Source organism: Bufo gargarizans, chromosome 2 (genome assembly GCF_014858855.1).
Source record: "Bufo gargarizans isolate SCDJY-AF-19 chromosome 2, ASM1485885v1, whole genome shotgun sequence".
NCBI lineage: Eukaryota > Metazoa > Chordata > Amphibia > Anura > Bufonidae > Bufo > Bufo gargarizans.
This window is the reverse complement of record NC_058081.1, coordinates 7,940,353-7,959,015: the sequence shown is the minus strand read 5'-3', so window position 1 is coordinate 7,959,015 and position 18,663 is coordinate 7,940,353. Positions and strand designations below refer to the sequence as shown.

The following is an 18,663-nucleotide window of genomic DNA, read 5'->3' as shown; positions in this document are numbered from 1 at the left end:
CGTGAATTTCCGCAAATGTTCACGAATGGGCGAATCGGGCGAACCGCCATAGACTTCAATAGGCAGGCGAATTTTAAAACCCATATGGACTCTTTCTGGCCACAATAGTGAATGAAAAGTTGTTTCAAGGGGACTAACACCTGGACTGTGGCATGCCAGAGGGGGATCCATGGCAAAACTCCCATGGAAAATTACGTAGTTGACGCAGAGTCGGGTTTTAATCCATAAAGGGCATAAATAACCTAACATTCCTAAATTGTTTGGAAAAGCGTGCTTTAAAACATCAGGTATGATGTTGTATTGATCAGGTAGTGTAAGGGTTACGCCCGCTTCACAATGACAGACCAAACTATGACAGACCAAACTCCCCGTTTAACGCACCGCAAACAACTGCAAGCAGTCCATTTGCACAACCGCAAACTCCCCATTTGCACAAGGTTGGATACCAAGCTAGCCATGTACCGTTCCTTGTCCTCACTGATGTCATTGAAGGTCTCTTCATCCACCCAGCCACGTACAACATCAAGGGTCCCCGAAAGGTGACAACAAGCCCCCTGGGACGCCTGCTGTGGTTGGTCTTCCACCTCCTCAAAGCCACCTTCCTCCTTTGACTCCCCTTCTTCAGACTCCTCTCTCTGCGTTGCTGCAGGTCCAGCAATCGACAACGGCTAGGCTGCTTCTGGTAGTGATGGTGACCACAACTCTTCCTCTTCATGCTCATCTACGGCCTGATCCAGCACTCTTCGCAGGGCACGCTCCAGAAAAAACGCATATGGGATGAGGTCGATGATGTTGCCTTGAAAGGACCCATGAGCCTGCAGCCATTGTGCATGAGCATTAAGTAACGCGGCCAGTTCTTACCAGTTTAATCTTTGTTTTGTCCATTGTCAGGGGCCGGTGTATGGAATAGATGTTAGGAACCGGGAGATGGAAAAAGATATATAACTAAAAGACTGGCACTCTCAAACAAATGGGGTCACACGGTTCTCAAGCAGGTCACAATATTTATTAATAATAACACATAAAAGGTTAAAAACTAAAAATATATTAAGTTGAGTGTGGACCACCAATCTTAATAAAGTACCAAATGCATCGCAGTCATAAATTTCCTTAATTTCTATATGACATTAATTATATTCCTTCACAATTAACCACCTATAAAGAAAAAAATGGCAGAGGGGAATAATGAGGGTAAAGGATCCTTTTTCTTCTGTTTCTTGGTAAGAGGAAAAGTCCAATAAGAGTAGGTATTTCAATTATATTGGGCTTTCAATAGAGTCTTCCTTTTTATGTTCGGTATGAACTTTCACAGTTTGGCAGTTGAAATATGCCGAGTAATGACCCACTATGTGGGCTTACCTTTTCTTCGTATGTGCCGATCGGTTGTTTAAATATATCGGAGCTCCGCTGAGAGCCGGCGTCCCGGCTGTTGCTCTGTTCAGCGTTCCACGTGGGTTCAGAGACGCACTCGTCGCTCCGGAAATGACGTATCGGCACTGAAGGATTCAGTAGTCGTCTTTCTTCCGACTCAAGCTGTAATCGTAGCAGCCAGATGAATTTAAAGTGCACTTATTCTTCATATAATGTAAAGAGTCTTTTCTTAGTAGGTCATATTCAGATCTTTTAGTCAGATCACTGGACACCAAACGCGTTTCGGGGACGCTTCTCCCCTTCCTCAGTGGTAATGACCCTACTTCACTTTTAGTCGGTTTTTATACTCTCATTTGGAAAATTCAAAGATCAGACATGGAGTACATGCCAGTATAGTTCTTTCACTTTATATCATTTGTTTTTGTTTTCTTTATGTCAGGAAAGTGTCTTTTATATTTATTTTTATCAGACATTCCATATCTTTAAATATTTCTCAATTTTTTGTTATTTTTTCACTTGCGTTTTTATTGCGTTTTAGATGCGTTTTTTATTTGGCATATGCGTTTTTTTGTCAGAAGGCTGTAGTTTTCTTCAAATAATAAAATTCATGAAGGATTTTGTTGCATCGGCTTTAAATAAACTTTTGTAGTCTTTTTATGACATAAATTTCAAATCTGTTTGTTTACTGTCTAATTAGATTGTTTGTCATCATATTATGATAGTTAACATTCCTATCATTATATAAATCAATTATACATTTAAAATAATAAAAAAATCATATATTTTTTTTAAAAAACATTATAATTTTCTTTAAAAGGGCAATGTGTAAAAACGTGAACTGCATGTATATTGCGTTTTCATGTTTGTTTTATTCCCTGAATGTTGGGGAATATCTATATATATCCCTCAACATAGTATCTTGTTCGGACAATTCAGAGTGCATAGGTTCCCGGGGATATTAGATAAATCGAACAAAGAAAATGGTCGATTTTATTTCTCATATTTATAGTGATGTGGCTCTTGAGATTTTGTATCTTTTCCCAAGATGTGTTTTATGAGAAGAAAAAGGATCCTTTACCCTCATTATTCCCCTCTGCCATTTTTTTCTTTATAGGTGGTTAATTGTGAAGGAATATAATTAATGTCATATAGAAATTAAGGAAATTTATGACTGCGATGCATTTGGTACTTTATTAAGATTGGTGGTCCACACTCAACTTAATATATTTTTAGTTTTTAACCTTTTATGTGTTATTATTAATAAATATTGTGACCTGCTTGAGAACCGTGTGACCCCATTTGTTTGAGAGTGCCAGTCTTTTAGTTATATATTTATTCATTTTATTGTGAAGGGTGAGTCACTCACAGACTAGAGCACCTCATAGTGGCTGCAAGTGGGTGTAGCTATTTCCTATAAAACACCTTTTTCTGAACCTTATTTTTCACCCAGTTAGGAAATTTAGCTCCCCATATTGCAGCCATGGACATATGGAGTCATATGGAAATCAAAAAACAAAAAGCAGAGACCTACATGTTTGTTGGAACAGAAGAAACTTCCCATTGTGAAATTGGAGAGATATCTGTTTCGGACACATTCAGAGAGCTTGAATGGGTGATGCAAAAACAACTTAGACAGATTTGGGAGATACGATCATTAAATCAATATTTAACTCATGATAAAATCCCAAAAGGGTTACAATTAACAAAAGTCCCTGCACAGGACCTATTGGGAGATGAATTTGATAAAGAATGGCGAGAACTCCTTATGAAACAGTCAAGAGAACTCATAGAATTAATTATAAAAAGGAGGTCTGAGATTTTGGCTAATCTATCCCAAAAAATCTCCGAATTAAAAATTATAATAGAAAAATTACCAAAAAATGAGATATACAATATGTGGCAGGAAAGACTTTGTAAAAGTCTAGACAAAATGGAACAAGAAATTATACTAAAGAAAGCCAAAAAACACAAAAATATATCCAAACCCCATTATAAAGAAAATCAGACAAATAGAGTGGAATCAACAAGAGATATACAAGATTGTGTACGGGAGGCAACTCCTGAACACAATAGATATAATATACCCACTCAAAATCGTTATGAAACCCTGACACAGCATTCTTTTTTAGATCAGACTCCCCCCCACCATCCACCAAGAATCCGACGAAGAGAATCACGTTCACCGGAACGGAACATAACAACACAAACCCCATACAGACCTCCTTACAATTTGAGACACAGAATCTCACCTCAGGAACAGAAGAAGCCCACCTATGCGAAAGCACATTTACGGAAACACGAACACCATACACAGAACAAATATGCACAAGACAACCAACAACAACACCACAGACAATATCCTCAAAGATCAAAAAGACACGAAGAGGAAAAAGGAAAGTTAGAGCACAGAAGACACTATTAGATATGGATTCAAATAATATAATCAATCTTAGCACTGTTAATCTTAGTTCACAACAAATCACGTTGTTAAACAAAGGACTTAAGTTTGCCCCTACCACTAAATTAAACAAGTTTGATGTTTATATCGGGATACAAAAATTTATTAGAAAATTATGCTTAAAAAAATATTTTTTTAAAAATCCGGTAATTGTCAACAATGAACGAAATGATTCATTTTCACACACTCAATTAAAGTGTAAATCTAAAAAATTTCCTAGAGCAGAAATAAGTCGTGAAATGATGGCCTTTCAGAAAAATGTGGAAACAGATCTGGAACGATTGAAAGAAAGGAACTATAGTAGAAACAATCTATCTAGGGGAGAAATTAAAGCCCTACAGGAACTCCAAGAAGAAAATAATATAATAATCCGCCCTGCGGATAAGGGTAGCGCTATAGTTATTTGGGGTCAAGAAGAATATCACAATGAATGCATAAAACAACTTGCAGATCAATCGACATACAAACTGATCAAAGGGGATCCCCTTATAACATTTAGGGCTTCCTTATCAGAATACTGCGACAGAGGGTTAATGCAGGGAATTCTTCAAGATCACGAACATAAATTTATTATGGGCACGCCGGGAAGACTGCCAATATTTTACTGTCTGCCGAAGGTGCATAAAAATCCAATAAATCCCCCCGGCCGCCCTATTATATCAGCAATAGGTTCCCTGACTTCCAATCTGTCGCAGTATTTGGATACCTTACTTCAACCCTTTGTTAAAAAAACCTTGTCTCACATTAAAGATACCACACAAATAATTAGGGAATTAGAAAGCTTGGACGTCCAATCAGAGTGGATCATTAACACACTAGACGTCCAATCCCTATATACTGTGATCGATCACGAACAGGGAACTGAAGCCCTTAAGAAACAACTAAATGGGGACAATACCTTACAATCAGAACAAATAGACTTCGTTGTGGAAGGAGTGGGCCATATTTTACGCCATAATTATTTCATGTTTGAGGAAGACTTTTATTTACAGTTAAGGGGCACCGCCATGGGAACCAGGTTCGCCCCCAGCTATGCCAATTTATTTTTGGCTCAATGGGAACAGGAAACCATCAATCCCAGGCTGGGGGGGGGACCTGGTCCTATGGCGGCGCTATATAGACGACATTATTTTTATCTGGCGTAAAGATGAAACCAGTTTATTAAAATTTTTGGAAGATTTGAACAATAATAAATATAACTTATGCTTTACAGCTGGGATGAATACAGAAAAGGTAGACTTCCTGGATATTCAGATTACCAAAAAAGGAAATAAATATGTTTGCAATACATACCGCAAACCTACAGCTAAGAATGGTTTCATTCTTTTCTCAAGTTGTCACCTGCCGAATTGGCTTATGAACATCCCTTTCGGACAGTTTCGACGTATTCGAAGAAACTGCACGGAAGATAGCCAATTCGAGGAGGAAGCCTCTATAATGAAAACACAATTTCAGGAAAAACTTTACCCAGAAAAATTACTGGGGGAGGCATTAGACAAAGTGAGAAGACTAGATAGAAAAACCTTTTTTGATGATACTAAAACATATAAACCAAACCAAAATTCGGAATTTAGGATGATCCTACCATATAATGTTCGTTCTAAACAGATAACTGGAATAATAAAACGTCATTGGCATCATTTTCTCCATGATAAAACTATTGGCCCACTCTTACCAGCAAATCCCCTCATCACTTATACCAAAGCGCCCAATCTGGGCATTCAGGTAGCACCAACTGTCAAAAGAAAACAGAAAAAAACAAACCAAAACTGGTTAAAACCAGATGGTTTCTTTAGATGTGGATCCTGTATAGGCTGTAAAAAAACTAGGTTCCCTAAAAAAACCGAAAAAATCTCTTCCACTCAGAATGCATTTTCGATGACCATTAAGGGTTTTTTAACATGCAATTCCTCCAGCGTGATCTATCTTATCCAGTGCTCATGTAATAAACAATATATTGGAAGAACTAAGCGACAACTTAAGGTACGCATTGCTGAACACCTTAACAATATAGCTAAAGGTTGTGAAAATAATGCACTATCCAGACACTTTAAGGAGATTCACAACAAGGAGGGCGGAAGCTTGTCCTTTTCAGCGCTGGAGAGGATAGATCACGACTGGAGAGGAGGCAACCACATCGAAAAAATGTCAAGAGCAGAATCAAAGCGGATTTATGATTTTGGAAGCCTCATACCGAGAGGACTAAATGCGGATTTGGAGATTTTTGGCTTTCTTTAGGATGCTGGGACATTTGCTTTTCTTTGATGGGGAATCACATGTTTAACTGTTTACCAGTACTGCGATTCTCCCTTGGAGACAAGCACACATCTTGGGAAAAGATACAAAATCTCAAGAGCCACATCACTATAAATATGAGAAATAAAATCGACCATTTTCTTTGTTCGATTTATCTAATATCCCCGGGAACCTATGCACTCTGAATTGTCCGAACAAGATACTATGTTGAGGGATATATATATAGATATTCCCCAACATTCAGGGAATAAAACAAACATGAAAACGCAATATACATGCAGTTCACGTTTTTACACATTGCCCTTTTAAAGAAAATTATAATGTTTTTTAAAAAAAATATATGATTTTTTTATTATTTTAAATGTATAATTGATTTATATAATGATAGGAATGTTAACTATCATAATATGATGACAAACAATCTAATTAGACAGTAAACAAACAGATTTGAAATTTATGTCATAAAAAGACTACAAAAGTTTATTTAAAGCCGATGCAACAAAATCCTTTATGAATTTTATTATTTGAAGAAAACTACAGCCTTCTGACAAAAAAACGCATATATGCCAAATAAAAAACGCATCTAAAACGCAATAAAAACGCAAGTGAAAAAATAACAAAAAATTTAGAAATATTTAAAGATATGGAATGTCTGATAAAAATAAATATAAAAGACACTTTCCTGACATAAAGAAAACAAAAACAAATGATATAAAGTGAAAGAACTATACTGGCATGTACTCCATGTCTGATCTTTGAATTTTCCAAATGAGAGTATAAAAACCGACTAAAAGTGAAGTAGGGTCATTACTAGAGTTGAGCGAACACCTGGATGTTCGGGTTCGAGAAGTTCGGCCGAACATCCCGGAAATGTTCGGGTTCGGGATCCGAACCCGATCCGAACTTCGTCCCGAACCCGAACCCCATTGAAGTCAATGGGGACCCGAACTTTTCGGCACTAAAACGGCTGTAAAACAGCCCAGGAAAGGGCTAGAGGGCTGCAAAAGGCAGCAACATGTAGGTAAATCCCCTGCAAACAAATGTGGATAGGGAAATTAATTAAAATAAAAATTAAATAAATAAAAATTAACCAAAATCAATTGGAGAGAGGTTCCATAGCAGAGAATCTGGCTTCCCGTCACCCACCACTGGAACAGTCCATTCTCAGATATTTAGGCCCCGGCACCCAGGCAGAGGAGAGAGGTCCCGTAACAGAGAATCTGTCTTCATGTCAGCAGAGAATTAGTCTGCATGTCATAGCAGAGAATGAGGCTTCACGTCAGCCACCACTGCAACAGTCCATTGGCATATATTTAGGCCTAGCACACAGGCAGAGGAGAGAGGTCCCGTAACAGAGAATCTGGCTTCATGTCAGCAGAGAATCAGTCTGCATGTCATAGCAGAGAATGAGGCTTCACGTCAGCCACCACTGCAACAGTCCATTGGCATATATTTAGGCCCAGCACACACACAGGCAGAGGAGAGAGGTCCCGTAACAGAGAATCTGTCTTCATGTCAGCAGAGAATTAGTCTGCATGTCATAGCAGAGAATGAGGCTTCACGTCACCCACCACTGCAACAGTCCATTGTCATATATTTAGGCCTAGCACACAGGCAGAGCAGAGAGGTCCCGTAACAGACAATCTGGCTTCATGACAGCAGAGAATCAGTCTGCATGTCATAGCAGAGAATGAGGCTTCACGTCACCCACCACTGCAACAGTCCATTGGCATATATTTAGGCCTAGCACACAGGCAGAGGAGAGAGGTCCCGTAACAGAGAATCTGTCTTCATGTCAGCAGAGAATCAGTCTGCATGTCATAGCAGAGAATGAGGCTTCACGTCAGCCACCACTGCAACAGTCCATTGGCATATATTTAGGCCCAGCACCCAGGCAGAGGAGGGAGGTCCCGTAACAGAGAATCTGTCTTCATGTCAGCAGAGAATTAGTCTGCATGTCATAGCAGAGAATGAGGCTTCACGTCAGCCACCACTGCAACAGTCCATTGGCATATATTTAGGCCCAGCACACACAGGCAGAGGAGAGAGGTCCCGTAACAGAGAATCTGGCTTCATGTCAGCAGAGAATCAGTCTGCATGTCATAGCAGAGAATGAGGCTTCACGTCAGCCACCACTGCAACAGTCCATTGGCATATATTTAGGCCCAGCACACACACAGGCAGAGGAGAGAGGTCCCGTAACAGAGAATCTGGCTTCATGTCAGCAGAGAATCAGTCTGCATGTCATAGCAGAGAATGAGGCTTCACGTCAGCCACCACTGCAACAGTCCATTGGCATATATTTAGGCCCAGCACACACACAGGCAGAGGAGAGAGGTCCCGTAACAGAGAATCTGGCTTCATGTCAGCAGAGAATCAGTCTGCATGTCATAGCAGAGAATGAGGCTTCACGTCAGCCACCACTGCAACAGTCCATTGGCATATATTTAGGCCCAGCACACACACAGGCAGAGGAGAGAGGTCCCGTAACAGAGAATCTGTCTTCATGTCAGCAGAGAATTAGTCTGCATGTCATAGCAGAGAATGAGGCTTCACGTCACCCACCACTGCAACAGTCCATTGGCATATATTTAGGCCTAGCACACAGGCAGAGCAGAGAGGTCCCGTAACAGACAATCTGGCTTCATGACAGCAGAGAATCAGTCTGCATGTCATAGCAGAGAATGAGGCTTCACGTCACCCACCACTGCAACAGTCCATTGGCATATATTTAGGCCTAGCACACAGGCAGAGCAGAGAGGTCCCGTAACAGACAATCTGGCTTCATGTCAGCAGAGAATCAGTCTGCATGTCATAGCAGAGAATGAGGCTTCACGTCACCCACCACTGCAACAGTCCATTGGCATATATTTAGGCCTAGCACACAGGCAGAGCAGAGAGGTCCCGTAACAGACAATCTGGCTTCATGACAGCAGAGAATCAGTCTGCATGTCATAGCAGAGAATGAGGCTTCACGTCACCCACCACTGCAACAGTCCATTGGCATATATTTAGGCCTAGCACACAGGCAGAGCAGAGAGGTCCCGTAACAGACAATCTGGCTTCATGTCAGCAGAGAATCAGTCTGCATGTCATAGCAGAGAATGAGGCTTCACGTCACCCACCACTGCAACAGTCCATTGGCATATATTTAGGCCTAGCACACAGGCAGAGCAGAGAGGTCCCGTAACAGACAATCTGGCTTCATGACAGCAGAGAATCAGTCTGCATGTCATAGCAGAGAATGAGGCTTCACGTCACCCACCACTGCAACAGTCCATTGGCATATATTTAGGCCTAGCACACAGGCAGAGCAGAGAGGTCCCGTAACAGACAATCTGGCTTCATGTCAGCAGAGAATCAGTCTGCATGTCATAGCAGAGAATGAGGCTTCACGTCACCCACCACTGCAACAGTCCATTGGCATATATTTAGGCCTAGCACACAGGCAGAGCAGAGAGGTCCCGTAACAGACGATCTGGCTTCATGTCAGCAGAGAATCAGTCTGCATGTCATAGCAGAGAATCAGGCTTCACGTCAGCCACCACTGCAACAGTCCATTGTCATAAATTTAGGCCCAGCACCCAGGCAGAGGAGAGAGGTCCCGTAACAGACAATCTGGCTTCATGTCAGCAGAGAATTAGTCTGCATGTCATAGCAGAGAATCAGGCTTCATGTCAGCCACCACTGCAACAGTCCATTGGCATATATTTAGGCCTAGCACACAGGCAGAGGAGAGGTTCATTCAACTTTGGGTAGCCTCGCAATATAATGGTAAAATGAAAATAAAAATAGGATTGAATGAGGAAGTGCCCTGGAGTCCAATAATATATGGTTATGGGGAGGTAGTTAATGTCTAATCTGGACAAGGGACGGACAGGTCCTGTGGGATCCATGCCTGGTTCATTTTTATGAACGTCAGCTTGTCCACATTGGCTGTAGACAGGCGGCTGCGTTTGTCTGTAATGACGCCCCCTGCCGTGCTGAATACACGTTCAGACAAAACGCTGGCTGCCGGGCAGGCCAGCACCTCCAAGGCATAAAAGGCTAGCTCTGGCCACGTGGACAATTTAGAGACCCAGAAGTTGAATGGGGCCGAACCATCAGTCAGTACGTGGAGGGGTGTGCACACGTACTGTTCCACCATGTTAGTGAAATGTTGCCTCCTGCTAACACGTTGCGTATCAGGTGGTGGTGCAGTTAGCTGTGGCGTGTTGACAAAAGTTTTCCACATCTCTGCCATGCTAACCCTGCCCTCAGAGGAGCTGGCCGTGACACAGCTGCCTTGGCGACCTCTTGCTCCTCCTCTGCCTTGGCCTTGGGCTTCCACTTGTTCCCCTGTGACATTTGGGAATGCTCTCAGTAGCGCGTCTACCAACGTGCGCTTGTACTCGCGCATCTTCCTATCACGCTCCAGTGCAGGAAGTAAGGTGGGCACATTGTCTTTGTAGCGTGGATCCAGCAGGGTGGCAACCCAGTAGTCCGCACAGGTTAAAATGTGGGCAACTCTGCTGTCGTTGCGCAGGCACTGCAGCATGTAGTCGCTCATGTGTGCCAGGCTGCCCAGGGGTAAGGACAAGCTGTCCTCTGTGGGAGGCGTATCGTCATCGTCCTGCCTTTCCCCCCAGCCACGCACCAGTGATGGACCCGAGCTGCGTTGGGTGCCACCCCGCTGTGACCATGCTTCATCCTCATCCTCCTCCACCTCCTCCTCATCCTCGTCCTCCTCGTCCTCCAGTAGTGGGCCCTGGCTGGCCACATTTGTACCTGGCCTCTGCTGTTGCAAAAAACCTCCCTCTGAGTCACTTCGAAGAGACTGGCCTGAAAGTGCTAAAAATGACCCCTCTTCCTCATCCTCCTCCTCCTCCTCCTGGGCCACCTCCTGTTCCATCATCGCCCTAAGTGTTTTCTCAAGGAGACATAGAAGTGGTATTGTAACGCTGATAACGGTGTCATCGCCACTGGCCATGTTGGTGGAGTACTCGAAACAGCGCAACAGGGCACACAGGTCTCGCATGGAGGCCCAGTCATTGGTGGTGAAGTGGTGCTGTTCTGTAGTGCGACTGACCCGTGCGTGCTGCAGCTGAAACTCCACTATGGCCTGCTGCTGCTCGCACAGTCTGTCCAGCATGTGCAAGGTGGAGTTCCACCTGGTGGGCACGTCGCATATGAGGCGGTGAGCGGGAAGGCCGAAGTTACGCTGTAGCGCAGACAGGCGAGCAGCGGCAGGATGTGAACGCCGGAAGCGCGAACAGACGGCCCGCACTTTATGCAGCAGCTCTGACATGTCGGGGTAGTTGTGAATGAACTTCTGCACCACCAAATTCAGCACATGCGCCAAGCAAGGGATGTGCGTCAAATTGGCTAGTCCCAGAGCTGCAACGAGATTTCGCCCATTATCACACACCACCAGGCCGGGCTTGAGGCTCACCGGCAGCAACCACTCGTCGGTCTGTTGTTCAATACCCCGCCACAACTCCTGTGCGGTGTGGGGCCTGTCCCCCAAACATATGAGTTTCAGAATGGCCTGCTGACGTTTACCCCGGGCTGTGCTGAAGTTGGTGGTGAAGGTGTGTGGCTGACTGGATGAGCAGGTGGAAGAAGAGGAGGAGGAAGCCGAGAAGGAGGAGGTGGCAACAGGAGGCAAAGAATGTTGCCCTGCGATCCTTGGCGGCGGCAGGACGTGCGCCAAACAGCTCTCCGCCTGGGGCCCAGCTGCCACTACATTTACCCAGTGTGCAGTTAGGGAGATATAGCGTCCCTGGCCGTGCTTACTGGTCCACGTATCTGTGGTTAGGTGGACCTTGCTACAGATGGCGTTGCGCAGTGCACACTTGATTTTATCGGATACTTGGTTGTGCAGGGAAGGCACGGCTCTCTTGGAGAAGTAGTGCCGGCTGGGAACAACATACTGTGGGACAGCAAGCGACATGAGCTGTTTGAAGCTGTCTGTGTCCACCAGCCTAAATGACAGCATTTCATAGGCCAGTAGTTTAGAAATGCTGGCATTCAGGGCCAGGGATCGAGGGTGGCTAGGTGGGAATTTACGCTTTCTATCAAATGTTTGTGAGATGGAGAGCTGAACGCTGGCGTGTGACATGGTTGAGACGCTTGGTGACGGAGGTGGTGGTGGTGGTGTTGGTGGTACATCCCCTGTTTGCTGGGCGGCAGGTGCCAACGTTCCTCCAGAGGCGGAGGAAGAGGCCGAGGCGGCAGCAGCAGAATAGGCCGAGGCGGCAGCAGCAGAAGAGGTAGCAGGGGGAGCCTGAGTGACTTCCTTGGTTTTAAGGTGTTTACTCCACTGCAGTTCATGCTTTGCATGCAGGTGCCTGGTCATGCAGGTTGTGCTCAGGTTCAGAACGTTAATGCCTCGCTTCAGGCTCTGATGGCACAGCGTGCAAACCACTCGGGTCTTGTCGTCAGCACATTGTTTGAAGAAGTGCCATGCCAGGGAACTCCTTGAAGCTGCCTTTGGGGTGCTCGGTCCCAGATGGCGGCGGTCAGTAGCAGGCGGAGTCTCTTGGCGGCGGGTGTTCTGCTTTTGCCCACTGCTCCCTCTTTTGCTACGCTGTTGGCTCGGTCTCACCACTGCCTCTTCCTCCGAACTGTGAAAGTCAGTGGCACGACCTTCATTCCATGTGGGGTCTAGGACCTCATCGTCCCCTGCATCGTCTTCCACCCAGTCTTGATCCCTGACCTCCTGTTCAGTCTGCACACTGCAGAAAGACGCAGCAGTTGGCACCTGTGTTTCGTCATCATCAGAGACATGCTGAGGTGGTATTCCCATGTCCTCATCATCAGGAAACATAAGTGGTTGTGCGTCAGTGCATTCTATGTCTTTCACCGCTGGGGAAGGGCTAGGTGGATGCCCTTGGGAAACCCTGCCAGCGGAGTCTTCAAACAGCATAAGAGACTGCTGCATAACTTGAGGCTGAGACAGTTTCCCTGGTATGCATGGGGGTGATGTGACAGACTGATGGGGTTGGTTTTCAGGCGCCATCTGTGCGCTTTCTGCAGAAGACTGGGTGGGAGATAATGTGAACGTGCTGGATCCACTGTCGGCCACCCAATTGACTAATGCCTGTACCTGCTCAGGCCTTACCATCCTTAGAACGGCATTGGGCCCCACCATATATCGCTGTAAATTCTGGCGGCTACTGGGACCTGAGGTAGTTGGTACACTAGGACGTGTGGATGTGGCAGAACGGCCACGTCCTCTCCCAGCACCAGAGGGTCCACTAACACCACCACGACCATGTCCACGTCCGCGTCCCTTACTAGATGTTTTTCTCATTGTTATGGTTCACCACAACAACAAATATATTATTTGGCCCAATGTATTGTATTCAAATTCAGCGGGATATAAATTTGAGGCCTAGTATTTAGGCGCTGGGTGACCGGTATGGATTTAGTGACAGAATTAGACTTGGAAATGCACAGAAGCGTGTGTGTGAAGTTATTCTGAATGACCCAATGTGCACCTTGAATATTATATACCCTTTTTGGGATAGATTTCAAATAGCTCTGATATAGCAGGAACCACTAAATTATGAAATTGCTAAATTGGGAATTGTACTTCAACCCAGAACAAAAAATGTGCTTTGACGGGCACTAAATAACTTTCCCAGCTACAACAGTACAGCGGTAACGAGAGATTTAGAGGGATTTAAATTTGAGGCCTAGTATTTAGGCGCTGGGTGACAGGTATGGGTTTAGTGACAGAATTAGACTTGGAAATACACAGTAGCGGGTGTGTGTGAAGTTATTCTGAATGACCCAATGTGCACCTTCAATATTATATACCCTTTTTGGGATAGATTTCAAATAGCTCTGATATAGCAGGAACCACTAAATTATGAAATTGCTAAATTGGGAATTGTACTTCAACCCAGAACAAAAAATGTGCTTTGACGGACACTAAATATCTTGCCCAGCAACAACAGTACAGCGGTGGGTAACGAGAGATTTAGAGGGATTTAAATTTGAGGCCTAGTATTTAGGCGCTGGGTCACCGGTATGGATTTAGTGACAGAATTAGACTTGGAAATGCACAGAAGCGTGTGTGTGAAGTTATTCTGAATGACCCTATGTGCACCTTCAATATTATATACCCTTTTAGGGATAGATTTCAAATAGCTCTGATATAGCAGAAACCACTAAATTATGAAATTGCTAAATTGGGAATTGTACTTCAACCCAGAACAAAAAATGTGCTTTGACGGACACTAAATATCTTGCCCAGCAACAACAGTACAGCGGTGGGTAACGAGAGATTTAGAGGGATTTAAATTTGAGGCCTAGTATTTAGGCGCTGGGTCACCGGTATGGATTTAGTGACAGAATTAGACTTGGAAATGCACAGAAGCGTGTGTGTGAAGTTATTCTGAATGACCCTATGTGCACCTTCAATATTATATACCCTTTTAGGGATAGATTTCAAATAGCTCTGATATAGCAGAAACCACTAAATTATGAAATTGCTAAATTGGGAATTGTACTTCAACCCAGAACAAAAAATGTGCTTTGACGGACACTAAATATCTTGCCCAGCAACAACAGTACAGTGGTGGGTAACGAGAGATTTAGAGGGATTTAAATTTGAGGCCTAGTATTTAGGCGCTGGGTCACCGGTATGGATTTAGTGACAGAATTAGACTTGGAAATGCACAGAAGCGTGTGTGTGAAGTTATTCTGAATGACCCTATGTGCACCTTCAATATTATATACCCTTTTAGGGATAGATTTCAAATAGCTCTGATATAGCAGAAACCACTAAATTATGAAATTGCTAAATTGGGAATTGTACTTCAACCCAGAACAAAAAATGTGCTTTGACGGACACTAAATATCTTGCCCAGCAACAACAGTACAGCGGTGGGTAACGAGAGATTTAGAGGGATTTAAATTTGAGGCCTAGTATTTAGGCGCTGGGTGACAGGTATGGGTTTAGTGACAGAATTAGACTTGGAAATACACAGTAGCGGGTGTGTGTGAAGTTATTCTGAATGACCCAATGTGCACCTTCAATATTATATACCCTTTTTGGGATAGATTTCAAATAGCTCTGATATAGCAGGAACCACTAAATTATGAAATTGCTAAATTGGGAATTGTATTTCAACCCAGAACAAGAAATGTGCTTGAACGGACACTAAATAACTCGCCCAGCTACAGCACTAGGGACAGATTTAGCTGGATATAAATTTGAGGCCTAGTATTTAGGCGCTGGGTGACCGGTATGGATTTAGTGACAGAATTAGACTGGGATATGGCCAAAAAATGAACAGACTATTGCTGGTTAAATGCACTTGGTGTGACAGCTTCACCCTGATGTAGGCTTTAGCCAAAAAACAACCACACCATTGAGGGTTAAATGCACTTGGTGACAGGCGCAGCTTGCCCCTGATTTTGTATATGGCCAAAAAATGAACAGACTATTGCTGGTTAAATGCACTTGGTGTGACAGCTTCACCCTGATGTAGGCTTTAGCCAAAAAACAACCACACCATTGAGGGTTAAATGCACTTGGTGACAGGCGCAGCTTGCCCCTGATTTTGTATATGGCCAAAAAATGAACAGACTATTGCTGGTTAAATGCACTTGGTGTGACAGCTTCACCCTGATGTAGGCTTTAGCCAAAAAACAACCACACCATTGAGGGTTAAATGCACTTGGTGACAGGCGCAGCTTGCCCCTGATTTTGTATATGGCCAAAAAATGAACAGACTATTGCTGGTTAAATGCACTTGGTGTGACAGCTTCACCCTGATGTAGGCTTTAGCCAAAAAACAACCACACCATTGAGGGTTAAATGCACTTGGTCGCAGCTTGTGCTGGCGCACCACAAGACACAAAATGGCCGCCGATCACCCCAGAAAAATGAGACTGACAAACGGTCTGTGCAGCCTAAAAACAGTGAGCAATTGAGGATCAGCAGCTCAATGATCCACAGCTGCAGATCGATCAGTTAATCAAGTCCTTTGGAGGAGTTAATCTGCCTAATCTCGCCCTACTGTCGCAGCCGCAACCTCTCCCTACGCTAATCAGAGCAGAGTGACGGGCGGCGCTATGTGACTCCAGCTTAAATAGAGGCTGGGTCACATGGTGCTCTGGCCAATCACAGCCATGCCAATAGTAGGCATGGCTGTGATGGCCTCTTGGGGCAAGTAGTATGACGCTTGTTGATTGGCTGCTTTGCAGCCTTTCAAAAAGCGCCAAGAAAGCGTCACAAAAGCGCGAAGAAAGCGACGAACACCGAACCCGAACCCGGACTTTTACGAAAATGTCCGGGTTCGGGTCCGTGTCACGGACACCCCAAAATTCGGTACGAACCCGAACTATACAGTTCGAGTTCGCTCATCCCTAGTCATTACCACTGAGGAAGGGGAGAAGCGTCCCCGAAACGCGTTTGGTGTCCAGTGATCTGACTAAAAGATCTGAATATGACCTACTAAGAAAAGACTCTTTACATTATATGAAGAATAAGTGCACTTTAAATTCATCTGGCTGCTACGATTACAGCTTGAGTCGGAAGAAAGACGACTACTGAATCCTTCAGTGCCGATACGTCATTTCCGGAGCGACGAGTGCGTCTCTGAACCCACGTGGAACGCTGAACAGAGCAACAGCCGGGACGCCGGCTCTCAGCGGAGCTCCGATATATTTAAACAACCGATCGGCACATACGAAGAAAAGGTAAGGCCACATAGTGGGTCATTACTCTGCATATTTCAACTGCCAAACTGTGAAAGTTCATACCGAACATAAAAAGGAAGACTCTATTGAAAGCCCAATATAATTGAAATACCTACTCTTATTGGACTTTTCCTCTTACCAAGAAACAGAAGAAAAAGGATCCTTTACCCTCATTATTCCCCTCTGCCATTTTTTTCTTTATAGGTGGTTAATTGTGAAGGAATATAATTAATGTCATATAGAAATTAAGGAAATTTATGACTGCGATGCATTTGGTACTTTATTAAGATTGGTGGTCCACACTCAACTTAATATATTTTTAGTTTTTAACCTTTTATGTGTTATTATTAATAAATATTGTGACCTGCTTGAGAACCGTGTGACCCCATTTGTTTGAGAGTGCCAGTCTTTTAGTTATATATTTATTCATTTTATTGTGAAGGGTGAGTCACTCACAGACTAGAGCACCTCATAGTGGCTGCAAGTGGGTGTAGCTATTTCCTATAAAACACCTTTAGATGGAAAAAGATGCTTGGTCGGTCCTCTTACTTTCAATTTGGGGCACTGCGCGTGCGCCGTGCAATGTACTGTGCAATCCCAATATGAGTGGTATGTTAAGTAGTACTATTCCTATCAGTTTAATCCCTGTTACGTCCCCTATCAGGGGACGTGTATGGAATAGATTTTAGGAACCGGCAGATGGAAAAAGATGCTTGGTCGGTCCTCTTCCAATTTGGGCCACTGCGCGTGAGCCATGCAATGTACTGTGCTACCAGATATGAGTGGTATGTTAAGTAGTACTATTCCTATCAGTTTAATCCCTGTTACTTCCCCTATCCGGGGACATGTATGGAATAGAGTTTAGACAACCGCAAAGAGTTGTCGATAGTTGACACACTCATGACATAAATTTTATTCCTCTATGCGTCAATCTTGGTGTAGTGATGACTGTGCTCGTGCGCACGTTTGGGAAATTGCAGGCGATGGCGGTTTTTCAAAGCCTCTGGTCGTGCCGAGGAAGTTCCGTGACAGTTAAGTGACCCAGAAAACAATGATTCTGCAGTGTGGGCCCATTGTTGGCCTAGTAGGCTTTAATGATCACCTTAGATGATCACAAAGAAAATTAATGTTTTTTCTATGCAAAATTATCCAGCCGATCGCTTTTGGTCTGTTCACAATGAAGCAACGACCTTATCATCTGGGGTGTGCCAACATTGCCATTGCCAACACACTCATAGAGGTGGTCGCTTCATTGTGATACGCAAGCCCCTTCACCACAACAAGGTAACAATCACGAAGGGGAATTTACACATGTATGTGCCTTTTTTTTTTTTTGTTTCTGCAGCCCCAGTGCAGCACCAGAGGCCAGAAAAATTAGGCATGTACAAATGTCTAAAAAAATTTGGTATTGTTGATATTGTTGCAGCCGCTGCTGTAGCAGAAAGTGCACTAAAACATTACAGCTTGAACCCTAGTTGGTGGCGGAGAAGTCACGCAAGTCATCCGGCATTCAGAGATAAAAATACAGCAGCGTGTGGACCATTTTTAGCCCAAGGCAGCTCATCTCATCAGGCCTTTTTTAGTCAAATGTATCGCCCACTGTCAGTCCCTTCGGGATCCATGCCTCATTCATCTTAATAAAGGTGAGGTAATCTAGACTTTTTTGACCTAGGCGACTTCTCTTCTCAGTGACAATACCTCCTGCTGCACTGAAGGTCCTTTCTGACAGGACACTTGAAGCGGGGCAGGCCAGAAGTTCTATCGCAAATTGGGATAGCTCAGGCCACAGGTCAAGCCTGCACACCCAGTAGTCAAGGGGTTCATCGCTCCTCAGAGTGTCGATATCTGCAGTTAAGGCGAGGTAGTCTGCTACCTGTCGGTCG

General features: G+C 44.0%; 1 protein-coding gene across 1 annotated transcript in view; it reads right to left on the bottom strand.

The window, feature by feature from the left end:
- Nucleotides 1–1,131: 1,131 nt before the first annotated feature.
- The window catches only part of LOC122929469 (olfactory receptor 1496-like), a 40,114-nt gene continuing 22,582 nt past the window's right edge, over nt 1,132–18,663 (bottom strand). The window contains exons 3-6 of the mRNA XM_044283056.1: nt 5,505–5,564; nt 3,621–3,642; nt 1,360–1,533; nt 1,132–1,155 (exon numbers count right to left, since the gene is read on the bottom strand). Of these exons, the coding sequence (XP_044138991.1) occupies nt 1,132–1,155; nt 1,360–1,533; nt 3,621–3,642; nt 5,505–5,564 (280 nt within the window). The remainder of the gene's footprint in view (nt 1,156–1,359; nt 1,534–3,620; nt 3,643–5,504; nt 5,565–18,663) is intronic.